The following is a 25,447-nucleotide window of genomic DNA, read 5'->3' as shown; positions in this document are numbered from 1 at the left end:
AAATCTTCTTTTTGGCTATGTGAAGCTGCCATGGTAACATGGGAAGATAGGAATCAATTCAAATGCGTCATCACTCGTTCGAAGAGACCCCGGCTATTTTATAACACACAGGATCAACTCTCAAAAAAAAGTGTCTTTTTCCATTCAAGAATTCCTGAACAGTGAATATAATTATCAGAAAGGCCTTTTTCAAATTTCCATTGCCCTTCAGTCTTTTGCAGCTCTAGACTCACCATTTCCTGACGTCAGTGTATGACCGCATCCGGACATATCATAACCGCATATTTTCCAAGTAATCCATGCTATACACAGGCTACACTGTCCCTGAATATGTCTAACCCAACAGAATGTTTATTAATGGCGAATTGTTCTCATTGATTTTCTACTTCGCAATTCGCTGTCGACCCACTCAAACTACATATTCAGTAAGTACTCTCTGATACCGACCACCCACCAAAGTAGGTATTCAGGTAGATAGATACTTGTATCCTATATCGACATATCCAATCTTCCAATTATACTATAGGCATTCTTTTCAATAGCATTAACTATAATATCAAATTCCTACCTGAGCACACTCTTTTCATAATATTAAAGTTCAACATCATTTAGTAATAATGCTACCGCCACGACATCATAGTACATGATGTACTTGCGACCACTTCTTCAAAGAGCTGAGCGTTGTCACCACGAGTATCATATAATAAGCAGTCAATAGAAGTTTTGTATTATCAAGAGTTCAACAAGTAATACCATCTGTGTCTTGTTGAATATCCGCGCTAGGATACGGAAATAAATCGAAAGCGACTAGCGAACGCGAAGAACAGATTAGAACACGTCACCGTACTTGATTGATCTCACATAATATCTGAGAACTCTATACAGGAGCACGATAGTCTTCCTTGATTATATCCGCCGCCTTTTCTGCAACTGCGAAGACAGTCGCCTGAATGTTTCCCCTTGGAACTAGCGGGAAAATACTCGCATCGACGATCCGGACATTTGTCGTCCCATAAACCTTCAACTTAGCATCCACCACACCCCCATCCTCCTTCGGCATCATAACGCAGGTCCCACTGAAGTGGTAATTTGCCATGACGAGCTCTTTGCATAACTCCTTGATCTCTTCTAGTTCCAAGGGTCCGGAGGAGTGCAGACGAGCACCGTTGGCTTTGAATAATGAAGCCAGAGGCTCCGTATCGGCAAGTTGATTTGCCCACTGGCAATGTCTCGCATGTAGCTCGAGGTCAACAGGGTGCTTCAGGATACCAGTATCAATATCAGGCATATCACGAAAGTCAGACGAGCTAATGTGCGTTGATCCTCGCGAGAAAGGATAGCTCAGAATGCTAGCGATAGTCATGAAGAGCGCATGGTGCTGATGACCGAATGCTTCTTTGGGTGTCTTCTTTCGTGGATGTAGCGCGAAAGGAGCTAGAATATACTGACCGGTATTCTCTTCTGAATCATCAAGTAGCTTAATTTGGGTCTCGAGTTGTTTGCGTATCACTTTCGGCGCGTCTGGATCCATTATGGTACTTCGCACAGCACGCACCATATCGTCCCGTTCTTCACGAGATAAACCAACACATGGCATAAAGGCTGATGCAAATGGTATATAGCCGAGTGGGCCAGATCCATCTTTCTGATATGCATCCATTGCAGCGGCTGCAAATTCTGGATCGTGAATCATGTCCCCAGAAGGCTGGCCATCTGCCACTTCAAAGGAGAATGGGATAATACCGTGTTCTTGTAAGTGTTCGCCGACGCTAGGATTATTGATGATCGTCGGTAACCCATTAGATTGCAAGATCTTCTCGTCGCCAATACCAGATAGCTCCAAAATCTTAGGTGTTTGCATTGCTCCAGCTGCAAGAATCACTTCTTTACTGGCTGAAACAACGAAAGTCTCCTCTCCTTTGCAGAATGAAACTCCCGTCGCGGTGACTTCACTTCCGCGCTTTTCCAGGACAATTCTCTCTACATGCGCACCAGTCAAAACCCGGATATTGGGTCTTGTTTGCACATCCGACCCGAGATATGATGCGGCGGAATGGCTTCGAGTGTGGGTTACTGGATCGACAGCAGCGGGAGAGATGAAAGGACCAGTTCCTGCACCGTTGATCGGGTCTTCATTTTGCGGATACCCTAATGCCTTGAAGCTCTCAGTCCATGCTCCGTAGTATGGCATGTAATTATTTCCGAAGGAAATCTTAACGGGCCCATCGCCGCCCTGATCTTTTTGCTCGTAAAAAACACCTTTGAGTGTCTCTAAACCAGCATCTGAAGGCGCTGTTGCTTTGTGGAATTTGCGAATATACGGTGATACACCGTCCCAACCCCAACCTGGATTTCCCAGACTCTCCCACGAATTCATCCCGGAACGCGAAGGGTATATTACCATACCCATGTTAATTGTTGAAGAGCCACCAAGTGTTCGACCTTGATTGATGAACAACTGGCGGCCATTCAATTGTTTCTAGATCATGATCAGTTATCCAATTCAACAGCGCGAGGATGTGATATGACTCAATACCTGAGGAATAGACATCATATTCCAATCAAAGTCTGGATCTTCGAATGCACTTATACTTAATGCAGGAACCGTGATTCGAGGGTCACTGAGGCGGTTTGTTCCAGCTTCTATGACAAGAACGCGGGTTTGCAGATCCCCAGTGAGCCTATTAGCTACAACTAGGCCTGATGTTCCACCGCCGATAATGATGAAGTCGAAACAATCATCTTCCAATCCAAAAGTTGAATCTGTATTAAACTCCGACATTCCGAACTTCTCGTTTTTTCTCGTTCTATGGCTTGAAAGGATTTTCCGAATGTGTTCCTCTTTGATTCCATGATAACTTTATAAGCACAGAATAGGCCCCCCGTCCCATCAAACCAGGGTGGCAACCCCTCACTACGATAATGCGTTCGTGATGAGCTTAGTAGTGCATATTCTGCATTCAACTCGCAGTCATCTGCAAAAAAGGCTAGTGTATTTACGTGGCCAATTGTGTGTGTAATTGTTTAGCGGCTGTCAGAGCTGACTACATTCAGAATCTGACGAATGATACAGCGTCGCATACATGGCACTACTGCAACAAACATAGACACCTTTAGTGTTTGGCAGCCATAGAACGCGATCGTTCTATTTTCTCTGATTGGCTCATGTACATGATCCTAAATGGGAATGTGATCCCCAGTTAAAATTATTGATGTAGATCTGACATTATCCGAATTTTAAATCGTTGCAGAAATTACTCGTCGTGTGTTCCTCATGGACACTTGCCTATTGTGGGCCATTAATTTTGCTACCGAGACATACTGGAACTTCCAGTAGATTCTTGTGGGAAATTTATGAGACAAAAGCAGGCGTCAAGAAGCTGTCTGCGTTCTACTAGAACAGTACGGTAAGTCAAACAAACCCATGCGTGGCATTGTCGGTCAATGTATGTGGAATTTTTAATGTTAGATACTGCTTCTGGGTTTAGATCTGGACGTCCCGCAAATTCGGATGAACTCGAGTATTTTGAACAACTGTGACATGTAGACACCTGTCTATAGCGCTATTTGGAATACCTCCGGGCCACATCATCTAAAAAATTTGCTCAATTTGGGGTGAACCGTCCCTCGGCTGGGGTTGCGACTGCCGGCAATTTTCAGATTCTCCTATGGCGATGGCTATTACGAATACTTCTCGGCTAACTACTTGTATAAATTCCGAAGAGTTTCATGTACCCTCAATGGCATGATATAATAGCATGATATAATACCGTTCTATTGCTTTTTTCGCGGCTTTGATAGCCACAATAAAGGTTAGATCGCGACAATTGCGGGTGCAGTATATTTCAAGTTTGTTCTTATAAGCATCTGCCTGGCCAGGTACTAGTGATGGAATTGACCACCCTAGCTACCTACTAGGTAGCTAGATATAAATTCCATCACTAGACAACCTAGATTTATATAATTTAAGAACATTGAGACTTTAGAATAAGATGGAATGGATGCTGTTGGCCGGAAGATTCTCGGTCATAGTTTACATAGCGTTTGGACAAAAACCTCCATACATCATCAGCACTATCAGTGTCAATGTTTCTTGGGAATTTTTTTTCAGCGTCCTCAAGAACTATCTACTGAACATATGGTGAAGTTGAAATTACAGTGTAGTATGACCGAGTTACTATCAACGGTAATGTTATGCCTCCAAGGTCCTTCGGCTAATGCCAAAATTCCCATCTCCGACCTCCGCTATTCTCCACCGCAGAGCATCTACACAATCCGTCAATACCAATTGACGTGCACCGCCAAGCCTTGGCATCTGCATGTGTACATTTATTTTTTGTTTCATTTTTTCCACTGAAAGATTTTCTTTCTCATGGAGAACAGTATTGGGCTCTCATTATGGTCTCGGAAAAGCAGGGCACTGTTGTCCAGTCCATCTCTGCTGATGCGAGAGAAGAGGCGGAGTTGTCATTCGAGTTTACCAAACAGGAACATGCTCTTGGCTGGTGGGATGCTATCCGTCTGTATTACCCCGCCATCGGTTGGGGTATTTTTATGAACCTGGTCAGTAAGCTTATTGGGGGCGTGTCGAGGTCTTGACGGTCGTATACTTATTGTTCAAGGCCACGGTTCTGAAAGGCATTGACGGCGGAGTCGTTCGCAGCCTAGTTGGTCTTCCTGTGTTTAAGGAAACGTATGGATACAACAGCAATGGGAAATTTATGATTGCCGCCCAATGGTTATCAGCATTTAACTATGCAAATCTGCTAGGTGCTATTGTGGGCGCACTTTTATCTGGGATTGCATACGATCGATTTGGACCTCGATGGATGACAGGAGGCTGCTGTCTGTTCTCGATCACCTTCATTTTCTTGCAATTCTTCAGCCATACACCAGCTCAATTGTTTGTTGGAGAGTTACTTAACGGATGTGTTATTGCGTTTTACCCTATTTGCGCATCCGCTTTTGTTGGAGAGGTCACCCCCCTTGTACTGCGCGGGTTCGCGGCTACTATGACCAATCTCGCCTTCTCCATTGGATCTCTGATTGCTTCGGGCATTTTGAAAGGAACCGAGTCTATGGATAGCAAATGGTCTTACAAGATACCAATCGCCACGCAATGGGCTCTGCCCTGTATCATGCTTTTGCTAGTGCCTTTGTGTCCAGACCCACCGTACTGGCTGTGTCGTAAAGGTCGTGAGGAGGAAACTATTATTTCACTCCGTCGCCTTGGAACACCCATTGCGGACATACCAAAGCATCTAGCACATATAAAGGAAACTTTGAGTTTGGAGAAATGTGACCGGGGACAGCGGCCAAGCTATCTTGATTGCTTTCGAGGCTCTAACTTTCGTCGCCTAGTCATTTGTGTTATGGCATATGATATGCAGGCTTTTACAGGAAATGTTTTTTTCCTCAGTTATGCTGTGCACTTTATGGAGCTTGCCGGACTTGATGCTTCGGATGCATTCTCTATGAATCTCGGTCTTACGGCGCTCGGCCTTGTGGGTACTTGTTTATCCTGGTTTTTACTTTCTTATGTCGGTCGACGAACCGTCTATATCTTCGGATGCTCAACTTTAGCCATTGTGCTTTTGATCATCGGTGTCGTTGACCTCGCTCCAAGGCAATCATCAACTACATGGGCCCAATGTGGATTGATGCTGGCTTGTACGTTCGTATACGATTTGACCCTAGGTCCATTCTGTTACGTCCTTTTGGCTGAAGTATCCTCTGCAAAGCTTCGAGGATTCACTATAGCTTTGTCCACTGTGACCTGCTTCATCTGGTCAATAGTCTTTGCCGTTGTCATCCCATACGCTATGAATGAAGACGAAGGTAACTGGCGCGGTAAAATTGGGTTCCTGTTCTCTGGGTTAAGTTTTTTCTCTGCGTTATATTGCTTCTGGTGCATGCCAGAGACGAAAGATCGTACGTTCGAAGAGCTAGATATCCTCTTCGAACGAAAAGTACCAAGTCGGAAGTTCAAATATTTCAAAATTGACATGGACGTTGGTGGTAGGCGATTGGAATAATTTACGACCTCCCTCGTATAGAGAATGACACATGTCAACGCAGTGCACCGTCCCGACGGTTTGGGATTCGATATTATTGTATCAAAATTTCATTGTGTATTAATAGAGGAGCATTATAGCCTACCTAAAAGATGAAATTCTAGAAATTGGCTCGCTTTATCCATAAATTAGATGCATATGGATTCGAAGTTCATATCAAGAGCCCTATAATATCCCGAAACTGGTGGAAGACTATGTATAGGGCTAATGATTCGTGTGCGGTGAAATTCTTTCCATATTATCCACCGTAACTTAATCAACCGAGAGGAGAAAAAATAAAACAAGGCGCCGAAAGGACCTCTCATTATGTGGGGTTTATTTTACCTCAACAAACCCAGATGGTAACATTGGTACCGCACGCTCGGTTCGCTGGCCTACCAGGATCTATCGATCGTTCAGCTAGATATCCCTCATAAACCAAACTACTGTTCGAAATCACATGGCTGGCAGTCGATCTTGGTTCGTTTGAAAATAAATTCACCAACCTCTCACGTCAATTGTGGAGTCGATCGAGGGTGATCTATACTATAATGGTCCGTCCGGATGGGATCGACCCACCTATACTTGTGTTGGAAAAACAATCATCAGGATGCAGCACATATCTAATTCCGCTGGACTTTGAAAATTTGGAGAGGATAGCCCACAAATCTAATTATCATTCGAGCCTATTAAAGCGACCTCACTAGCACTTTCCGTGTTACTATGGTCATATTGTCAGAAGGTTGGCAGAGGCCGGTGTGACGATGGGATGGAGGGGCTATGTTGTGATGAACCTGCACCTTGTGGAGTCTGAAGTAGATCTGCATTAGCGGAGGATTTGAGAGGCCGGTTGAAGACCACAATGAAGTCATTCTATGACGCTTCATTCAGCTTGGTTGAATTTTCTATTGTGTAGGAAATGTCGTCACTACGGCCGTTCGATGCTTGTATACAACCTCAACGTATATGAAAGATCCACTTACCAGTTGTGCAATCGTCTCTTACAACACTTTCGTGATTATACACTTTGTCTTCGATTCACAACCCAAACTCCCTATTCAATTGCCTACCTAGGTATCCAGCATGGCCCCCGCACCCCACGAAGAATATGCCGAGCTCATGAACAGTTATGGTGATGGGTATTATCTCTTCAGGCCCCAGCCATTCTCCGAGTGTCACCCTGGCGCAATTGGGTACTTTGACCAGCACGGAACATTCCAAAAGATCACTGATCTATCAGAGCCCGGAAGACCTGAGAAAGACGGTTTCACCAGTTTCGGTCGCACTCTAGAGCGCTCGCCGTCAAGAGAAGAGGGATGGAGGACGAGAGCTTCGGGCAAAGAAGCTGAGCATAGCTTTGGAGTCGATGCCGGTCTCTCTGGCGCTATGTCTGGGGCCCCGATCGATGTCTCAGCCGAGGCAAAGAACAAATGGGGCAAAACCGGAAAGGCAGCACTTGTTGCTGAAGATGTAGTCGTGAATGAGAAGTTCCGATCTTATCCCCGGGGACCCTTGGAAACCTGGGTGAAGGCGAATGCTAAAGCTCTCGTGAAAGGTGATTATAGGAAGGAAATTGCCGAGTTCGGACTTTGGGCAATTTCCAAAACTTGGTCCACCAAGGAGTGCAAAATTAACATGGAGAGCGCCCATAACCGCGATACTAGCGGTGGTTTGAATGTTGGTGCGACTGGTATTGCAAAGGGTGGAGCCAGTGGATCATCCTCGGTGAAGACCAACAGTGAGGGATGGACTGTTTACACGGCGTCCGAGGTTTGTGGCTACCTAGATCGTATAGTACAAGTTTGGACTCTGACACTTCCTAGGCCGACCAAGCATTAGTTGTCTCATACGGTGGAACCGGCTTTAAGGTCCCTACTTTCTCGAAACTCTTCGGTGCAGGTGTAAGTGACAGAAATAACCATTTCATTTTCTACATGGGCTAATCGGGTATTTTTCACATCTAGCCACTTAAGCAAACTGCAAACAGGACTTTCGAGCCCAATGAATTCGCCAAGATTACCGTCGACGAGAACGGGAACCAAACCGGAGTGGTATACTGCCGAAACGTCTATGGCGAGAACGGCGAGGTAATCGGAGAAGAGATAATCGACAAGGAGGCCGAGGCAAAGGCTGCTGAAGAGGAAAAGAAGAAACGACTGGATGAATTTGTCAATGAGTCTCCTGAACAAGCCCTCGAAAGCTCACAGACCATCGGTATGACAGAGGAAGAGGCAGCTGAGGAGGCCGCCGAGGAAGCTAGATACCGCGAGGAAAAGAGTCAGGAATTGACCAAGAAATACGAGGCAGCCCAGCAGAATCCAAATGAGGAGGAGAAAAAGGCCGAGCTTGAGAAAATCAGGGCCGAGCTTACCACGCTTTATGCCGAGACCACCGTGACTTACACTTCGTGATCCATTCTAGCCAAAGTATTTGGACCAACTATAGGTTCATTTCCAGCCTAATCTGAAATCAGCAGATGATTAGCTAGTATATCAAGCTTCATGACTAGATGCACAATGCTATACCCTATCAAAGGCCATGATCAGTTATTCTGGGACTATTAGAACACAAAAGTTTAACACTGATGAACATTCGCTAAATGTTGACATTTTGCCAGAAGAAAATAGTAAGATGTTTGATTCAGGTCATCACTATGAGATTTAGTCTCGCTTCTTCCCAGGCTTAACTAGATTAGAACATTAGGGTCGCGAAGACATTCAATCTTCCCTTGCATGATCCGCGATGCGACCGTTCTGCTTCATCTTGCGTGCAGCTGCATACATCTTCTGCATAGTATCGATATACTTGTTGACATTCTCTTCTTCGTCACCTAGTATGAGATTAGTGCGTGATCGAACAGATTTCGAGCTCCTTGAGCGACTCACCGGCATATTCGCTAATAAGGTAGATAAATTCAGCTGTATGCAGCTTGCTGGGATCAACCGCCGAAATACACATGACGTCTAGCAGGACTATGGTCAGCGAGCTCATATTTCACTGGCAGCACGAAATACTCACATCCAAGGACGCTCTTGTATTTGCTTGAAAATCCTTCTCCGGCGAAGTTCCAGCGCCAAAGCTATTTTTACGGGTTTTTTGTTAGTGAATATTGAAATATAAGAACTACGCCACGGGGAAATACCTTGACATCAACCCTGATAATGGTGTTGTGAACCATGTAGACGAAGAATTTCTCTTCCGAGAACTCTCCCACCTCAGTGTTGGACAAGAAGACGTTCAAAGCGGTTTTAACGACTCCCTTCTTTTGTTAGTGATCTTCTTTCGCCTTTGCCGTTCAATGTGCCTACCTTGAAGCCATCTTTCACGGCCTCCGAAGTCTTTTCTCCTCCTGCACTAAAGAACTGATCAACAGTGTCACCGATCGAATCCGCGGGCTATACAAGGTTAGTGGACTGGCATCTTCTCGAGTAATTACTTCAACCACCTTGTCGGAGATATTAGTTAGGGATCGTCTTTCCCATCTGAGGGCACGTATACCCGGAACCTGGGTCTTGGATGTGGCATCGGGGTTCAAGAACCGTCTAATGGTAAAAGAAAGATCAGCTTCGGCATCCTAACATAGTAACTCATTGTAGTTGACTTACTCATTCAATTCATGCTGAAATTGATTGAGCTTTGAATCCACAAGCTTCTGAAGAATGTCGAGATCCTGCTTTGCCTTTTCCTCGGCGACTTTGTCTGCTTCCCTAACAGACTCTCTGATGGCAGAAATAACTTGACCCATTTTGGGAGATAAAAGTATGAAACTGGAAGAATGTTCGAGGTTCAAAAGGACTGTCAAGAAGCTGATTTGTTTTGATTTTTTAATTTGGTGAGAGGAACGTGGTATATGTACTCTAGATTTGCTGGAGCAATAGACTGGGGCGACATCGTTCGCTAGACAGCACCAAAATCTGAACTTCAAGCTTGTTCAGTTGAGCCATCTCGCCTGCTATTCCCAGAAATCATGATTCTGTGTGTGAATCTCGTGATCGCATGCCTTGAATGTTTTAAACTATTAGACTATTGGCCACTAGCAGCACCCACTCATCGCTTCAAAGCTCCGAGTCTTGATGGTGTAAGGTCTCGGGCACCTGTCTATTAATTAAATCAAGTTTTTCAGCTTCAAATTCGAGGCTTATTCTAAGCATCATCGATCGCTCTGACCATTGTATGGATTTCCTCGCTTGTTAATATTACTTGTAGCAATAATCCTAAAATCCTAAGTTGCACTTCGGGCTTGCATATCATTCCTCCTACCTGACGATGATTCTTTCCTCAAATTACATCTATGCCCCTCTTTTGATCCCATTATAGGCTTGCCTGGACTAAAGTGCTATTCGATTGACTGAAAATAGACCCAGCAGGGCTTTGAGTCGATTCGAAAAGTTAGACACAGAATCATAAGGTAGGAAAGCTCAGTACTTTGGTAAACGTTCAAAGAATGTCCCTGGATACCACGCTCGGCACAGCCGAACAGGAACATTTGTCTCGGCTATCATACATCAATCTTCCAGTCAGTCCGTCAGGTGGCTGCTCTTAGTTCTTCGGCATCATCACGCGTTGCTGGGAACTGTGGGGGGTGGAAGTGGCGATTCTTCAGGGGCGGGCCGTGCCTGGCAGCGGCTGAGCGGGTAAGTCCGAGGCAATCCAACTTTTTAAGTTAGCATCAGTTCTCTTCCAGGTGCTTGTGACCAGCATCACAGAAAGCAGCAAGGCTAAGTTGGGATTTACACTCGTAACGAGTTGCCAGGAGCTTCATCTTCAGGAACCTCCTCAAGTCATAGAGCATAAAGTTCAACCTGGAGCGATTCTGAGATCTGAGATGTTCACCTGATGTGATGACTTTCGGTACGCTTGTTTGTTGTGGGTCTCCAAGAGAGCACACAAGTGCCAGACTGCAGCTGAGGGCTAAGCCTGCCCAGGCTTAAGCCTCACACAACTAGACCAGGTGGTCTATTCGTGTGTCTGACTTGTTCACCACTTGAGCTCCCCTTCGTCCAAAAGATTTTTCGCCCCGATAAGTACTCGGCAGACTTCAGTGCCTTCCACCATATAAGCATCGATGTCATCTTCATGAAAGCTCGACAAGGACATGTTGATTCTTCCTTCCATGCCAAATTAACCTTGCAATCAAGCTGATGGTAAGATTTCGAGACACCGCTCAGTCTATCTAATACTAGATACGCTCGGTAACTCGATGCCATTTATGTATCTCACTTCATACCAAGATTTCTGTCCTCGGGTTTCTGTCCTCGCGAAGTGTTAATTACCACATCAATGCAATGCTATCAAAGCAGCACCATATACGATTCCTGTTTCATGTTTTAGGGGCAACTGTGCGCATGGCCATCATGATAATATTTCTGCCTCTCGTTGGCCCCTCAAAGTCCTATCCACCAGATAGACAGACATTGTGCTACTCATAAGATGCGTTGAACCTAGTGGCCTTTCAGTCTGTGCGATAGACACTAAAGAAGTAAAAATATCGAGAATATAGATTATGAACACATCCATCTTGGATGAAGAGGAAATATTTAAGCATATACTATTAGTCAAACTGATCTGAGTCAGATGACTCAATAGTAGAAGTTCTTGCACGAATATCATCATCTAGCATGAGATTATAGGCGGACACTCAAAAATAGTCAGCTTCTTCTACATGGCGGGATACCTCTTTAAATGGCAGTCCTGATCAAGGGAAGACCAATCCTACCAATTAATTGGTTATTCTAAAAGCAATAGTGTGATTTTCGCTGCAGCTATCCGCATCTGTCTGCATATCACGTTGCAAAAAGGAATGGAACATTCCTTGAATTCAAGTACTCGATTTACGCCTCGCGAGACCAGGACCCCTTGTCTACGTATGACAATGAAAATCTTGAAAGGTTGAGAAGTATTGCAAGGAAATATGATACGAAGGGGGTATTTCAGAATCAGCAAAATGGTGGTTGGCTACTCAGCAACATTGAAAAGAATATTTGATCCGAAATATCGAAGACTTCTACCCGGAAAGGAGGCTTCAAACTTAGAAATAAACTCGCTTTTAGTACAACCATAATATAGCATGCACTACTCGGTGCTACCGAGCACTAGTGTTAGCTAGCGAGGTGCAGTTCCTTTTTCTTTACGAGAAAAGCTGTATTGTCCTGTTACTACGAATATAAATCACTTCAAATACGCATAGAAATGAATGCTGGCCAAGTTGTATCAAAATTTGAAATATAATGCCTAATTCTTATTCCCGTCCCCATCTGATGGATTGTCACCCTCTGGTACTGTCTGCTAACTAGCATTAGTACTTACCTAGTGACTCAAAAACAGGATCATGATGGATAGCTCACAAATCTTTTAATTGATGGTTGCGTTTGATTCTTAATCTTGTTCGTCACGGAGGTTCCACTCGATACAGGGAATATCTTGAACTCGGGGAAGCTCTGAACCCAATTGCGGTCCGCTAGTAAACCTGGAATCTAACAATGTGACATACGGGAATTTATAGGTAATTTTGATTTGGAATATCAGAGTCTATGACACATCACGCGAAGTGGCTGAATCGGTAGGTACACTTAGTATACAAAACAGGAGCCACAAACCACACCGGCACGACGGCCAACACAGTGCAAATCGCGTTGCTAAATCAGTTACGCATCGACCCTAGCGTATCCACATACCATATGGTGCTAGCAGTGGCGCCCAAAATCTCAAAACTAGTCAGAAATTTGAATTTAGTATCCAAGAGTAGGTAAGACCGTAGTAGTTGCTTAGCACTTGCAGGGACCAACAACCACAACAAAAGGACTCACGTTCTGGTCTTGGGATTATTTGAGGCCTGATGCCATCTATCATGTTCTGGGAATGCCATAATTTCCTTTCTGAGAAGGCCCATCTCGCCTATGATTTCCTCTTAGCCCTGCAATCTCCCACATACCAACGAACATGCTGGACTGGTTGTCTCGCAATCCGGAAGCTAAAATTTTCGGGATAGCCTGTGGCATTCTCCAAACTCGCCTCTTTGATGAGGGACTACCCGGCCCGAGTTTAGCAGAAGCGAGGTGGCTTCTCCCGGGTGGCTCCTTTGGGTTTGAGTTAGCTGATCTGACAGTTTGGAACGAGTTTAGCGTTTTGTGGGGAAGGGCCCCCGTGGAGGATTTAGCACGGAGGAATGCTCCGCGATACTAACGGAGTATTTAGCTGATGGCCATTTTTGTGCCACGGTATAGACACACCAGATCAAATACCAAGAATGTAATTCCCAAATTCTTGTGATTTTTCCGGGTCAAATATCTCGAGCTGGGGTATTTTAATGAAGGGGATTCTGTATTTTTGAAGTAGGCCACGTTGTATAATATCAGGAGACAAGGGAGAAACCGGGAAATACTGCATTTGCTAATTCTATTTCAGCCTTAGGGGGCTTTCTTGCCTCGATCTGATACGAGTAATATGCGTATATTGAGTACCACACCGTCTCACTACTAGTAGAGCTAAATTAATCAAACAAGCCAATTAAACTATGCATAGAAAGGGGCAAACCAACACAAGCGAAGAGTAAACATCGAATGTTTCGTTTTTCCAACGGGACACAGGGCCGAATATCCAGAGAACCAGTTCCCATCCTGAATCGTTTCGGATCTAGGCGGCCTCATCGATGGCGCTTTGAGCGTTCATCTTCTTACTGGGGACGTCGCCGATTCCAATAAGGATACGGAGCGGTTTATGCACGCCACCGCCGAGCTTGACTGCTGCGTTACTGGACGACAGGGGGAGGTCTGGGGTCACAAGAGGGAAAAAATCTGGAGAACCGCATGGTTTAGCGTTTTCCGGGCCCGAGGAAAGAAGCAAAGCCCATTATAGGTCCAGACTTGTGGTCTATGCAGACTCGTTATATTACTGCTAGTTTCTTATAAGAATGCAAGTCTGTCCCTTACCCGGGATTGTCATTTCGAGCCGCATTCAAGGACCCCCTCGACACGGATTATCGACAATCGTTGAAAAGTTAAAGGAGTTGGGATTAAGAGACGATTCACAATGTCGGATGTAAAGGGAACTGCCCATGAGGAGGTTCATGGTATCTCCTCTGCGGTAGATACTCCTCATCTTATTTCAGGTTATGGAGAGACTGCCAAGATTGAGGGTGCAAAGACCAAGACTGTCCGCAATGTGAGTCATTCGTTTTTGACTTGGCTAATTTCTTGAGAGCTATATACTAATCTCAACAGGCCGAACTTTTTGCAGCTATCGAGTCTACCAAAATTGAAAGATGGAGCAAAACATCCATCCATCTTTACTGTGAGTCTCATTCTATCTACACCACTTATAAACGGGCACAAAAAGTTTCTGATAATTTGATTCCTTGAAGTCTGTATCTTTGTCTCCTTCCTCTGTGCTTGTGCGAATGGTTACGATGGTAAGTGATACTTTGTTTCTTCAACCCGAATGATTTGCCTTCCGAGCTGCGGAGCCATGAAACTGATACTTCCATCTTCTAGGATCTCTTATGGGATCCATTCTTGCAATGGACCACTGGCAAGAGGTATTCAAAGCCGGTATGACCGGATCAAAAGTCTCTGTGGTAACTTCTCTCTACACAGTGTAAGTCTGATCATCCCCTTTCTACCCTCCGCTACAAGCCTAACATCTGGATCTTCTCAGTGGATCTATCGTCGCAACCCCTTTCAGTGCCGTCATCTCCGATAAACTTGGCCGACGCAAGTGCATGTTTGTCGGTGGTTGGGTAATTATCATAGGAGCCATTGTGATTTCTACTGCCATGCACCTGGCACAATTTGTCGTCGGTCGATTTATTCTCGGTGTCGGAATCCAGATTATGGTGGTCTCGGCTCCGGCATATGCAGTCGAGATTGCTCCGCCGCACTGGCGTGGTCGTGCTGTCGGTCAGTACTATCAATTTTCAGCTCTCTCTCGCGATTTTCATGAGATTGGACTGACATTATCAAGGTTTCTACAACTGTGGTTGGTTTGGAGGCAGTATTCCTGCCGCTGCGATTACTTACGGAACGAACAATATCAACAACAACTACCAATGGAGAATTCCGTTCATCCTTCAGTGCTTCGCTTGTGTTCTGGTCATTATCTTCGTCTGGTTTATTCCCGAATCGCCACGTTGGCTCCTTACTCAGGGTCGCGAGGAGGAAGCTGTCGCCTTTCTCGTCAAGTACCACGGAAATGGAGATCAGAATGCTCGACTAGTTCGTCTGGAGATTGAAGAAATGAAGGAGGGAATCCGCATTGACGGTATCGACAAGAGATGGTGGGACTGTAAGCTACCCCTTCAGCCCAATTTCGCGCTTGCATTTGTTTTAACCCTACTTTGTGACTAGACCGTCCTTTCATCCTCAGCCACAGCGGCCGCTGGCGCTTTGCTCAAGTCATCATGATTTCTGTCTTTGGACAATGGTCCGGTAACGGTCTGGGATACTTCAATGCGACTATCTACAAGGTTCTGGGCTACAACTCGAGTTCGACGCAGCTGCTGCTTAACCTGATTAACTCGATTGTCTCTGCTATTGGTGCTGGAACAGCCGTATGCCTAACGGATAAGATGCCACGTCGTCCGGTCCTGATCTGGGGTACTCTAGCCTGTGCGATCACCATGGCCATCAATGCCGCTGTGTCACTACCAATCGCAAACACCGGAACGATAAGCCACACCAAGGGTCAGGCAGCACTGGCTTTCTACTATTTGTTCAACGTCGTTTTCTCCTTCACCTATACTCCGCTCCAAGGTGTGGTCCCGGCAGAGGCACTCGAGACAACGACTCGTGCGAAGGGTTTGGCACTTTCTGGATTCATGGTCAGCTCCATCAGTTTCATCAGTCAGTTTGCTTCACCAATTGGTCTTGGCAATATCTCCACAAATTACTTCTGGATCTTTGTTGGATGGGATCTGGTTGAATCTGTTTGCTGGTATTTCTTCTGTGTTGAGTCTCAGGGTCGGACTCTGGAGGAGTTGGAATGGGTTTACCAGCAGCCAAACCCAGTCAAAGCGTCAAAGAATCTGGACAAGATCGTTGTTCAGAATGATGGAACTGTCACCGAAAAGATCGACGATGGTGCCTAGATCATCATTTGCGACCTCACCGTGGAACTACCCTGGAAATCTACTAGTTTGATAATAGGTGATCATTGTGCATGATAACGATGTCTTTACCTGACACTATACCTTCTTACTACCCCTATCCTTAGTCAAATCAAATCCTATATTCTAATTTTATTAGTCTACCTGCCACTTGAGACCGTCAATATAAAATCAATTCTTCGATGCTGCTATAAGCGGCTACCATTAAATGTATCTGACTTGATCATGCCAAGTCATAAATATGATCAGGTTACTTTGCTCTCCATATTCGAAATTGGCTGTGTTGAAGCATTGAAGTCTGACTGACAATTGAATTCCGATACAAAGGAGGTCCTTGCAGAACTGTACATCAGTGTAGTGCAGTTACTCAGCGAAGCTCCGTAGCCTACTAATAAAAGGTTCAACTTCAAGTTGGGCCTGTCAATACTGGACATGTCTCCTTGCTGGTTTCAAGTACTACTTCCAATCAAGTTGATGACATCCCAAATTCAAAGAATTGAGTCTAAACCTTTCAGATGCTTTTTGGTAAGGTACATACCTACTAGGTATATACACCTAACTATAGGTTGATACCTGTTAACAAACAGTATATATTTGCAGGCTTCGGATCTAATCTTGATATTTCACAAATATGTAAGTGTTACATATGCAGATGAACCAGTCATAAATACGAGCAGGCCCCCTCAATATTTTGTACGTCTTTTAAGCACTACTATTCAATGATAATGATCAAAACCTGTACTGATATTTGATTGTTTCCGGAGCTTGATGATTATTCTTTGTAGTTATACTACTGGGATTATGTCATTGTGGCGGTGTATTCTTCGGTTAAGTGGGGCGGTGAACCTTGGAACGGTCAACATTTAATCAGATCTATGAATTGAAGAATTGATTAGTTTCCAGTATAGATTATAGACATATGCTGTAACAGAATAGCATTCTTGTGACGCTATAATAATCTTGTCAGCCCTGGGGAGAATTGTTTACAATTGAATCCATCAACTGCTTTGGTTAATGGCGCCCCATTTCCATTTGAGCTAGACAATCCACGATCGATCCACCCCGCGCAAGCAAACATAACGCCACTGCCAGCGTGGCAGTCTGTGCTTCCAATCTGGCTAGATATTTGTGTTCAGTGCAAATTCATCACTGGCAATGAAGACTGCCACGTAATCATCAAATCCGTCATCTTGACGCGATTAGGCGACTAAAATCGAGGCGGCTCAGAGGCGGCTCGGGCTGAGCTGATTTGGGTGAAATGGGACATTTGGCTAGGTTGAGATATTCTGGTTGAAGTAGAAGTTCCAATTTCTATTTCATCTAACCGTTATACTACAATATAAATACTCCATAATGCATACTTGGATAGTTAACTACACTTCTATTCTGACTAATCATTGATTGATAACTAGTTAGTATAAAGTGATTGCAGAAGGAAAGAGCGACCCGGTGAAGTCGGGCATCGAGTGGGCCCCTTCCTCTTCTGCGTCTTCTGGCTTGCGTGACCTTCAACTCTCTTCGACTCTTCGACCTCTCAACTTCTTCCGACCTCATTTTTTCTTCTATTCGGACAGCGTACGATTACAATTTAAGTACCCAGCTCATTCAACCCAGCTCAGCTCACCTCCTTCACTTCTTCGCCTCGTTTTGCCTCATCTCCGCTTGTGCCCGACTCTTCCCCGCACACAACGGGGTGGTGCGTTGGCATCGGAGATTGCCAATTGAAAATTGCTTCTCGGCCCCTCGCGTCTCTCACACAATGCATTCAATTGTTCAACCTCTTCGTCTTTGTGCCTTGCGTTGCTAGCTGCAAGCTTGTCGGCCGATCTTGCTTGATACGGTGCTGCGAAACGATCGATCAACTTGCCAACTTGAGAGTGATCTATCTACCGGAGCGATTCACATTACACTGCGCGGAATAGAGATTTGATTTTCGAGTAGGAAGCAGGAAACAGCGTCGATCTATATAATCACCAATATCGCAATTATCTTCCCGCGACAAAATAGGAGAAAAGACAAAAGTGGGGGGAGAACTCAACCAAGACAGAGTCTCACTGGTTCTCTGCAATTAATTAAGTTAGGGGCAGCATCATACTGCGAATTCATCCAATTGACCACACAACAATCGTGAGTCCCAGGTAACCGGATCTTGATTGATCACATTTGGTGAGACCGTCATCTTGGTCTACGCGCTTGGATGTGCACGCGCTGTGTTTGAGTCCTCGTTTGCGCGCACACCTAGTGAGTCTCCCAGCTCGGCTTCAATTTCACCTTTCCTAGCCTCATCTTGACATTGTCTCATAAAATGCCTTCAATTGAGATAACCTCCTATAATGGGACCTCCATTTCTACCGATGTCTCCACTGACTCACTCTTTCCAATAACTGACGATGATCTTGCAGCCTTCGCATCACTCACTTTATGGATGGCCTCCTCCGAGGTGGACCAGAAAGCCCTGGGCAATTTTGCGGCCATGACAGCCCGCGAAAACCCTCTTCTCTCGGCAATGCTGTACAAGTCTCTTGGACTCTCTGTCATGCTATCTAAAAAGCTGCTTCGTGCCCGCCGATTACGCCGCCTCGACAATACCCGTGAAACCAAGTCTCTCCAATTGTATTACCACATAATCTGGCTTGCGCGAGAAGGCCTATTGATACTTGAGGGGTATATATTACCTATGGTATCGCGATTCGTCGAATTGAAGGTTCTTTCGTATAAACTCCGAGCCTCGTTTTATCACATCTTCGTCCTCTTCCATAATCGACCCGCGGTTAAACCATTAGAACCGCAAATTCCAGCTAGCGCAAAACACGACTCAATATATGGGCCTGAGTCCCTGAATGCGTTTCAAGGACCAAAGCAAAACTCAGGAGTAGGGAAAACATCCATTCCGCCCGGTTTCGCGCCAGTCCGACCACCCCAACCCGCCACCTCTTTTCTCCTACCCCCACTCGACTATACAGCCACAGCGACAGCATGCTTTAATCATGTCTCTCTCCTGGCAGACAAGCTTCTGCCTGGATCCCACCCACTCCGGCTCTCTGTCAAGCTAGAATACGCCGCCTATCTGTATGACTGTTTGCAAGACCCAATTGCCTGTCGCCGCCTTGCTAAACATGCTATCGCGGATGTTTATAATGCCCAAGAAGGGATGGATGATGAGAGCTTTGAGGACGCTGCCGAAATTGTCGGTGTTCTAGGCAAAATGGTTAAGCGTGGTGGGAAACCTGGGAGCAGCACAGCGGGTAGCAGCACTTCACACGGGGACCGCTCTCGAAGTCGCAACAGTCGCAGTAGTCGCAGCCCGTCACACTTGGATACGAGCGTTCCCACAACTGTTTCTCCAGTTCCAGTTACTAAGTCTACCCCCGTCAGCGCTAGATCCGAGCCTGTCGCTGTACCACCCGCCGTCCCGAATGTGACCATGATGAATCCGATTTAATGGATGCTATGAATGTAAAATCTGAAGAGTCATTTCGTTTGATATTCCCTTGTTCTAGCGTTCTCCCAAGGGTTGGCCTTCTGACTTAACACGCGCCATGTACATAAATCATGAATCTTATATCCCCTACCCTACTCTTTTCCATGCACCCGAATCTTTTAGTATTTCTATGGAAGCAAATACCCACCAATGTTCTCAAAAAACTGCATCGCGGTACCCAGGAACGCGTTATATCAACAATACGCCATGTAGGCACCAGATTCGCCCGCGGATATCTCTATGATCAAAGCATATGATCCAGTTAGGGCTAGGTCGTATTGGACTTGGTCAAAACAAGGTTTTTTTTTATCAGTCAATTTGGTATTTGTATAGATTGGTCATCGATTCATTCAAGTCATCCATAAACATAAATTCCATCTCTTTCGTTTTGTTTCAGCACGCATCCTATCCATTGGTATCAAAGGAACGCCCTCATGATCTCACAAAAGAGGCATAGTAACACGATTCTCATAATCAACGTTATCCTTCACACTCTCAATCCTATCAAGACAAGTTCCAAAAATCCGATCCCAAAGCCTAGTCTGCTTCCCATAATTATGACTCTTCCTCCACCCATATCGATGATGAAGATCATGATCTTCAATCACCAACTCAGCATCAAATAATTCTAACAACCAATTCAGTGTAGATGGAGCACCGCCATGAATCCTCAATCCACTGTGTCCAATGAATTCCGAGAACGCAATGTACTGGAAACATACCCACCATTCATAAAAACCCATCGGTAACCCCATAGTTTTCATTGTACCGTACGCTAGGAGCGGGATACCGGTTATATCCATAAACTCCTGCTCGTGATCTGCATAAGCGGATAGTAGCGGGTTTGGATGCTTTGTCAAATGATGACGACGATGGAATTTCCATAATGGGCCGGTGGAATGCATCAGGCGGTGATACCAGTAGAACCAGAAGTCGACGGTAATACTATAAACACCGATTTCGAGAGGGAGCCATTGCCATTGCATTGTTGATGGTGTTTCGTTTGCGTTGTAGGTTAAATATATCGCCATTATCATACGGAATGTCGACGTTGATATGAGTTCTCGAATGACTTTTCCAACGCCTACGTCTGGAATTTCGTCTCGGGGGTGTTTATCTCCATCTAAGAAACCGTATAACTGTCCTAGTCGTCTCATGATGTGCATTTCATGTATACCGTTTAGTTTGAATGCCGTTGAATAGAGCCCAAACGCAGCAAGGAGACCGAGATTTTGTCCTGTGTACTTCACGAAGGCATGGTGTAAGGCCAGAGGGATCGCGGCGTGGAGTAAGATCCATAGATGTAGAGTCCATTCTCGGACGGCTGGGATCTTTTGTTTCTTTGAAAATACCGGTACTTCGCCTTTGAGGTCGATGAGATGTAGACCGAGAAGTTCTATCATCCAGTGCCAGAGACCCCACTGAGTTCGATCATGGCGCCACGTAGACACCATAGAGTCGGCGGGGTTCCGCTTCATGGTTGTTGTCTTAGTGGACATTTTGAAGAGGTTCCTGGTATGTTACTTTACAGGTAAAATGATACGAGGACAAAATAGTGTGTTCTTATATCTGAAGTGTCTCCGCGCTCACAGCCCCAGCATGTGAGATCATGATCGCCACCCACAACGCTTACTAGAAGAATTGGAGACGGTTTGAAAAGTATTCTCGAATCATATTATTCCATAAAGACGCAGGGACCGTTCTTGGAAATGTTGGGGTCGCTTAAAATCTTCTAGCGCGGGGGATCTTCGAGACTTGTGATTGAGGCACCAGCCGAGGCCCCCGGAAAGTCGAGATGGAATACGCGGGGAGGATCCACTCATTCCGGGGGAAACAGTTGGAATTGGCGGTGTTTATTCATGGTCCGTCTTTCATGAGCCCGTGTCAGACTTGGACGGTTGGGCATTGATATCTGGGTTGAGCGTCCATTTCCTGCCATTGGGTTGGCCCAGACGAAGAATACGACATCGAAACAGATAATATCATGTCCACTGAGTAATAGCACTGCTAGTATTCTTATAGGGGACCACTTTATCTTTCGAGTTGATCTTGAAGTTGGGTTGGTGAGGTGGTTGATCTGGTTCAACCTTAGTTGTACAAGCGTGTGCAGAAAGGACAAGGAGGAAGGCGATAAAGTATTTCCACGTTTCAATAATCTCTTTATGCAAGTATTTACATCATGTTCAGAACAAAAGTGCCAATTCAGTCCATCTTTTGACGATCTGCTGCCTGGGTTTCATGCAAACTCAACTTTGATGCATTCCGAACTGGGGATGCAGCTCGTGAGGGTGCCCGCGACGTCATCCTCGACTCGGCAATCCTCGAATCCATTGTACTTACAGCATGGAAAGAGAAGTCTAGTTCACCAACTAGTGCTTTAACGTGCCTATCAAGCGTAATTAACAAACTGAACCTGTGTATAATCCAATCAAAGTAACTTACTTCACAAGGCGTTCCACGTCCCCGACTATACATCTTGTGGAAATTTGTAGAACTGCAAATGCAGCAAACCCTGGCTCGGCGATATGTTTGATGCTCAAAATGTCCTTGTCAAGTGCTTCCAGGCGTTTTGAGAAGCTGTATGGCCTTGGGGCTTTCAAATATGGTGGGAGGGGCTGGCGATTGGTAATGCTAGCCGAAAGAAGACAAAGCAGTGATGTGACCTTGTGAGTGGTCACCTTGGCATGACCGACGACACGACGGAAATCATGCATCCAAATAGAGTTTGTCTCATCGTCGTCTTCGTCGAGACGCATCAGGGTATCAGAGGCATAACCAAGCAAACTGAGATAGCTGACGATACTAGTGGAGACTTTGTCAGTGCTGTTTAGCGAATATGATCAAGGAACACATACTTTTCAACGCAGACAATGATAGAGTCATACTGCTTCTTGGGAAATCTTCCGCCAATGGGTACTTCCCACCGGAGGAAGTCGGAGTATGTGCGAAGCCCGTTCAGCATGAGCATTTGTTTTGAAAAGACCTTATGACGAGCCTTTTCAAGTTTACGGCCAGAAGAGGTCTTCAGATTCAGATCCCCCTCGTCCCCACGCATCCGAGCAGATAATGTCTCGTGGATGATAGAATAATAGTTCGCAAGAAGATAGAGAGATGCCCCCAGACTCTGTCGGAGGACCGAATGCTCTGAGATGGGATAGGGGAAGAAAGTCCAAAGAAACGCCACTGCGATACCTCCAGCGACGGTAGCCAGACGGTATGGTGCGAGTAAGTATATAGGATAAAATGCCTGTCCGTTTGATGTGGCGACCTTCTCGCCGACTTTTCGGACCTGCAGCTCATAACCGATGATCATAGTGCTTGTCACGATGCTGATAATTCCGATAGCTCGAAGACGGAACATTCGGATGGGGACATAAAATGCAGCGGAAATGAAAAGGAAAAGAAGTACAATGATGCCTGGGGTTTTTTGGTCCGGTATATACCAGATAAGAAGAGTGGCGACCATTGCAATTGTTGTTCCAGCGATTCGAAGAACAAAACTGAAAATACTTTGCCCAGAAGTCGGAGACATACTCATGTTGACCATGATCGTCGCCCAGACCAATCTTTGTTTCGTGAAGAACGACTGCGTATCATGAAGGAATGCGACAATCGCGATGGTCATGGTGGCACAAGCAACTCTGAAGCCGTATTTGGATTCGAACGAGCGCAAAAACCAAGGGAAAACTCGGATTTTATCTCCAAACTTCTCAAACCAGGTATTAGGTGGTAGGTGCTCGGGATCTTTGCGGTGCCTATACGCCTCGCCGAGCTCCAGCATGTTGTTATGAGTATGAACATCGCCCATATTGTCATCTCCGTGGTTATCCTCCACATTCAAAAAAGTCTTCGCCCATTTCCATGAGCGCTTGGCTCCAGGTATGATCAATCGAGTTCTCGAGAGCTTGCCCTTTGCAACAACTTCGTCTGCGAATTGCACGAATTCAAGGACCGTTTTGCCAGTCGAATAGAGCAATTGCTCCATCTAAAAAATAGCCATTAGCGTCATTCGTGGGAGGATAGAGAGATACTGCGTACATAGAGGAATAGATATAATTGCCGCCGGCTGCGATCCTGGTGCGAAGCCGACGCGTCGAAGAAGTCTCCTTTCAAGCTTTCCACTGATGAAGGATGTTCAAAAAAGTCTGGGGGAAGGTTGATACCTTTGTCTTCCGCCCACGTCTCCAGGGCGATTCGTTTAGCACTTCGGAAATCACCCAATTTGGTTTGAAAATGGTCTGCAAACCCTGGTTCACCGGGCGCTGTGCTCTGTGCACTGGCTTCAACATCCTCGCCCCCTGCATTGGATTCAGTATTCGATGAACTGGCTTCTGCTGCTCGCTTTGGTGGTTTCGAAAGGCGGAACACATAAGCAGTGTGTAGCAATCCTTCGTCAATCGTCTGAATCATGGTCGAAAATGGATCATGGACAGCTTTCATTATATCATTCCAATCGTGTACGACACGATCACGAATATCCTGAGAGATCGGTTGCGCGTTTGGATCAATTGGGGTATTCCACCTATTGTAATCTGAGAGCCTTTGGAAGATATCCACAACAAAACTCAGGCCAACCACTGGGATCATGATCTGTCGCAAATGACGGAAGATTCTTTGGATATCATCTGGACCTAATTTGCCCAGGGCAATTTCTCGTTTGGCAAAAGACAAGTCACCATGAAGTTTGGCATGAATATCAGTAATCTGTCGGATTGCCCCTCGAATAGCCTCGGCTTCTGGGCTGTAAACCTTGCCTTTGTCGCCAATCTTTTCTTGCGTGTCATCATAGGTATCAGCTCGGCCAAACATATCATCCTTTTCAAGAGTCTCAAAATACGCGGCGTGTGCTCCCAATGCCGAGCGGAGACTGCCAATATATCCCCCCATCTGCTTAAACACAGCTTGGCGAGTTGTCATTGGCATGATCAGCAGCGACACGCCCGCGGAGATGGCCAGACCAGTAAGAAAGGTTCTGATCAATCTTTCGACAAAGCTTATAGCTGCAGACATAGAGGTCATCTGGGGCGCATATACAGAAGATACATTGGCGAAGATGGCGTATATGATCACCGGGAACTGAAACTGGGGGTATTTGGCGCGGGCGGTGTTGACCAGCCAAATCTGAAAGAACAGCCAAACACCACTGACAGCAGACGCCGATGAATTATAGGAGTCTGTTGCATGGTTTGACGTGTGCTCACGGGCCTTAACACTGGAGTACATCGTCAACAACGCGAAACATGCCGCGATACAGACAGCCAAGATGTCGAAGATGATCATCTGAATGAACTTGGCGCGGGGCATGATTGAGAATCCCAGGACGGAGACCACCCCAACCAAATATCCCAGGGTTGTATACTCGCTTGCGACATCAGTAGCTTGGTAACTGCAGGGACCGGTGTTAGCCTTAAGGGGTTATCGCCCAATGGGAGTAAGCGAGTCATATCGACCTACATGGCAACTGCAATTGTTGGTGCGATTCCGCCTCTATAAGATACGTTAGCAACTTCTTTTATTCAACATAATCTTGGCGGTCCGCAATAGTATCTCGATATACGGGTGTTCTCACTTGAGCATCAACAATATGGTCTGTCGATCGAGGCCGGTTTTCTGCCATATTTGCTTAATCCAACCACCCAGGGTCCGTGTCTCTTTCTTCGTCGTCTGAGTATCTCTTCGCGACAATGGGGGATTCGACGAGTCGTCTGTAGATCGCGAGGTCGACCGGTAGAACATGTCGGTGGCTGGTCAGTGGCGCGCTATTGCTGCAGCCACGCGGGAATGGATCGATCTTTCAGGGACGCGTGGAATGAA

At 45.6% G+C, this 25,447-nt stretch overlaps 9 protein-coding genes across 9 annotated transcripts; 5 read left to right on the top strand and 4 right to left on the bottom strand.

The window, feature by feature from the left end:
• Positions 1 to 877: 877 nt before the first annotated feature.
• N7469_000931 (GMC family oxidoreductase) lies at positions 878 to 2,782 on the bottom strand (the record flags this gene model as incomplete). Its single annotated transcript, XM_056639851.1, has 2 exons — positions 878 to 2,479; positions 2,537 to 2,782. 2 exons carry the CDS (start codon positions 2,780 to 2,782, stop codon positions 878 to 880), a joined length of 1,848 nt encoding a protein of 615 aa, XP_056505608.1.
• Positions 2,783 to 4,398: 1,616 nt separating this feature from the next.
• On the top strand, positions 4,399 to 6,035 carry N7469_000930 (putative MFS alpha-glucoside transporter; the record flags this gene model as incomplete). The annotated part of the gene is made up of 2 exons (XM_056639850.1): positions 4,399 to 4,563; positions 4,623 to 6,035. The coding sequence occupies 2 exons, from the start codon at positions 4,399 to 4,401 to the stop codon at positions 6,033 to 6,035; spliced, it is 1,578 nt and encodes a 525-aa protein (XP_056505607.1).
• A 1,101-nt stretch (positions 6,036 to 7,136) lies between these two features.
• Positions 7,137 to 8,464, top strand: N7469_000929 (uncharacterized protein; the record flags this gene model as incomplete). Its single annotated transcript, XM_056639849.1, has 3 exons — positions 7,137 to 7,823; positions 7,877 to 7,954; positions 8,018 to 8,464. 3 exons carry the CDS (start codon positions 7,137 to 7,139, stop codon positions 8,462 to 8,464), a joined length of 1,212 nt encoding a protein of 403 aa, XP_056505606.1.
• Positions 8,465 to 8,770: 306 nt separating this feature from the next.
• Positions 8,771 to 9,798, bottom strand: N7469_000928 (uncharacterized protein; the record flags this gene model as incomplete). The annotated part of the gene is made up of 7 exons (XM_056639848.1): positions 8,771 to 8,883; positions 8,939 to 9,025; positions 9,072 to 9,132; positions 9,196 to 9,312; positions 9,362 to 9,448; positions 9,490 to 9,595; positions 9,659 to 9,798. 7 exons carry the CDS (start codon positions 9,796 to 9,798, stop codon positions 8,771 to 8,773), a joined length of 711 nt encoding a protein of 236 aa, XP_056505605.1.
• Positions 9,799 to 10,020: 222 nt separating this feature from the next.
• N7469_000927 (uncharacterized protein) lies at positions 10,021 to 10,890 on the top strand (the record flags this gene model as incomplete). Its single annotated transcript, XM_056639847.1, has 3 exons — positions 10,021 to 10,131; positions 10,571 to 10,687; positions 10,738 to 10,890. 3 exons carry the CDS (start codon positions 10,021 to 10,023, stop codon positions 10,888 to 10,890), a joined length of 381 nt encoding a protein of 126 aa, XP_056505604.1.
• Positions 10,891 to 14,081: 3,191 nt separating this feature from the next.
• On the top strand, positions 14,082 to 16,134 carry N7469_000926 (uncharacterized protein; the record flags this gene model as incomplete). The annotated part of the gene is made up of 7 exons (XM_056639846.1): positions 14,082 to 14,213; positions 14,273 to 14,342; positions 14,413 to 14,460; positions 14,543 to 14,645; positions 14,706 to 14,947; positions 15,012 to 15,332; positions 15,395 to 16,134. 7 exons carry the CDS (start codon positions 14,082 to 14,084, stop codon positions 16,132 to 16,134), a joined length of 1,656 nt encoding a protein of 551 aa, XP_056505603.1.
• Positions 16,135 to 18,457: 2,323 nt separating this feature from the next.
• Positions 18,458 to 19,594, top strand: erg27 (the record flags this gene model as incomplete). The annotated part of the gene is made up of 1 exon (XM_056639845.1): positions 18,458 to 19,594. One exon carries the CDS (start codon positions 18,458 to 18,460, stop codon positions 19,592 to 19,594), a length of 1,137 nt encoding a protein of 378 aa, XP_056505602.1.
• A 479-nt stretch (positions 19,595 to 20,073) lies between these two features.
• Positions 20,074 to 21,132, bottom strand: N7469_000924 (sterol desaturase family protein; the record flags this gene model as incomplete). The annotated part of the gene is made up of 1 exon (XM_056639844.1): positions 20,074 to 21,132. One exon carries the CDS (start codon positions 21,130 to 21,132, stop codon positions 20,074 to 20,076), a length of 1,059 nt encoding a protein of 352 aa, XP_056505601.1.
• Positions 21,133 to 21,835: 703 nt separating this feature from the next.
• Positions 21,836 to 25,369, bottom strand: N7469_000923 (uncharacterized protein; the record flags this gene model as incomplete). Its single annotated transcript, XM_056639843.1, has 6 exons — positions 21,836 to 22,019; positions 22,076 to 22,435; positions 22,489 to 23,618; positions 23,672 to 25,019; positions 25,088 to 25,120; positions 25,203 to 25,369. The coding sequence occupies 6 exons, from the start codon at positions 25,367 to 25,369 to the stop codon at positions 21,836 to 21,838; spliced, it is 3,222 nt and encodes a 1,073-aa protein (XP_056505600.1).
• Positions 25,370 to 25,447: the final 78 nt, after the last annotated feature.

This window comes from Penicillium citrinum, assembly GCF_028827155.1.
Source record: "Penicillium citrinum strain IBT 23319 chromosome Unknown utg000001l:1.0-4955037.0:1.0-4956770.0, whole genome shotgun sequence".
Taxonomy (NCBI): domain Eukaryota; kingdom Fungi; phylum Ascomycota; class Eurotiomycetes; order Eurotiales; family Aspergillaceae; genus Penicillium; species Penicillium citrinum.
Note: the sequence above shows the minus strand (reverse complement) of the source record. Positions and strands in the feature narration are given on the sequence as shown.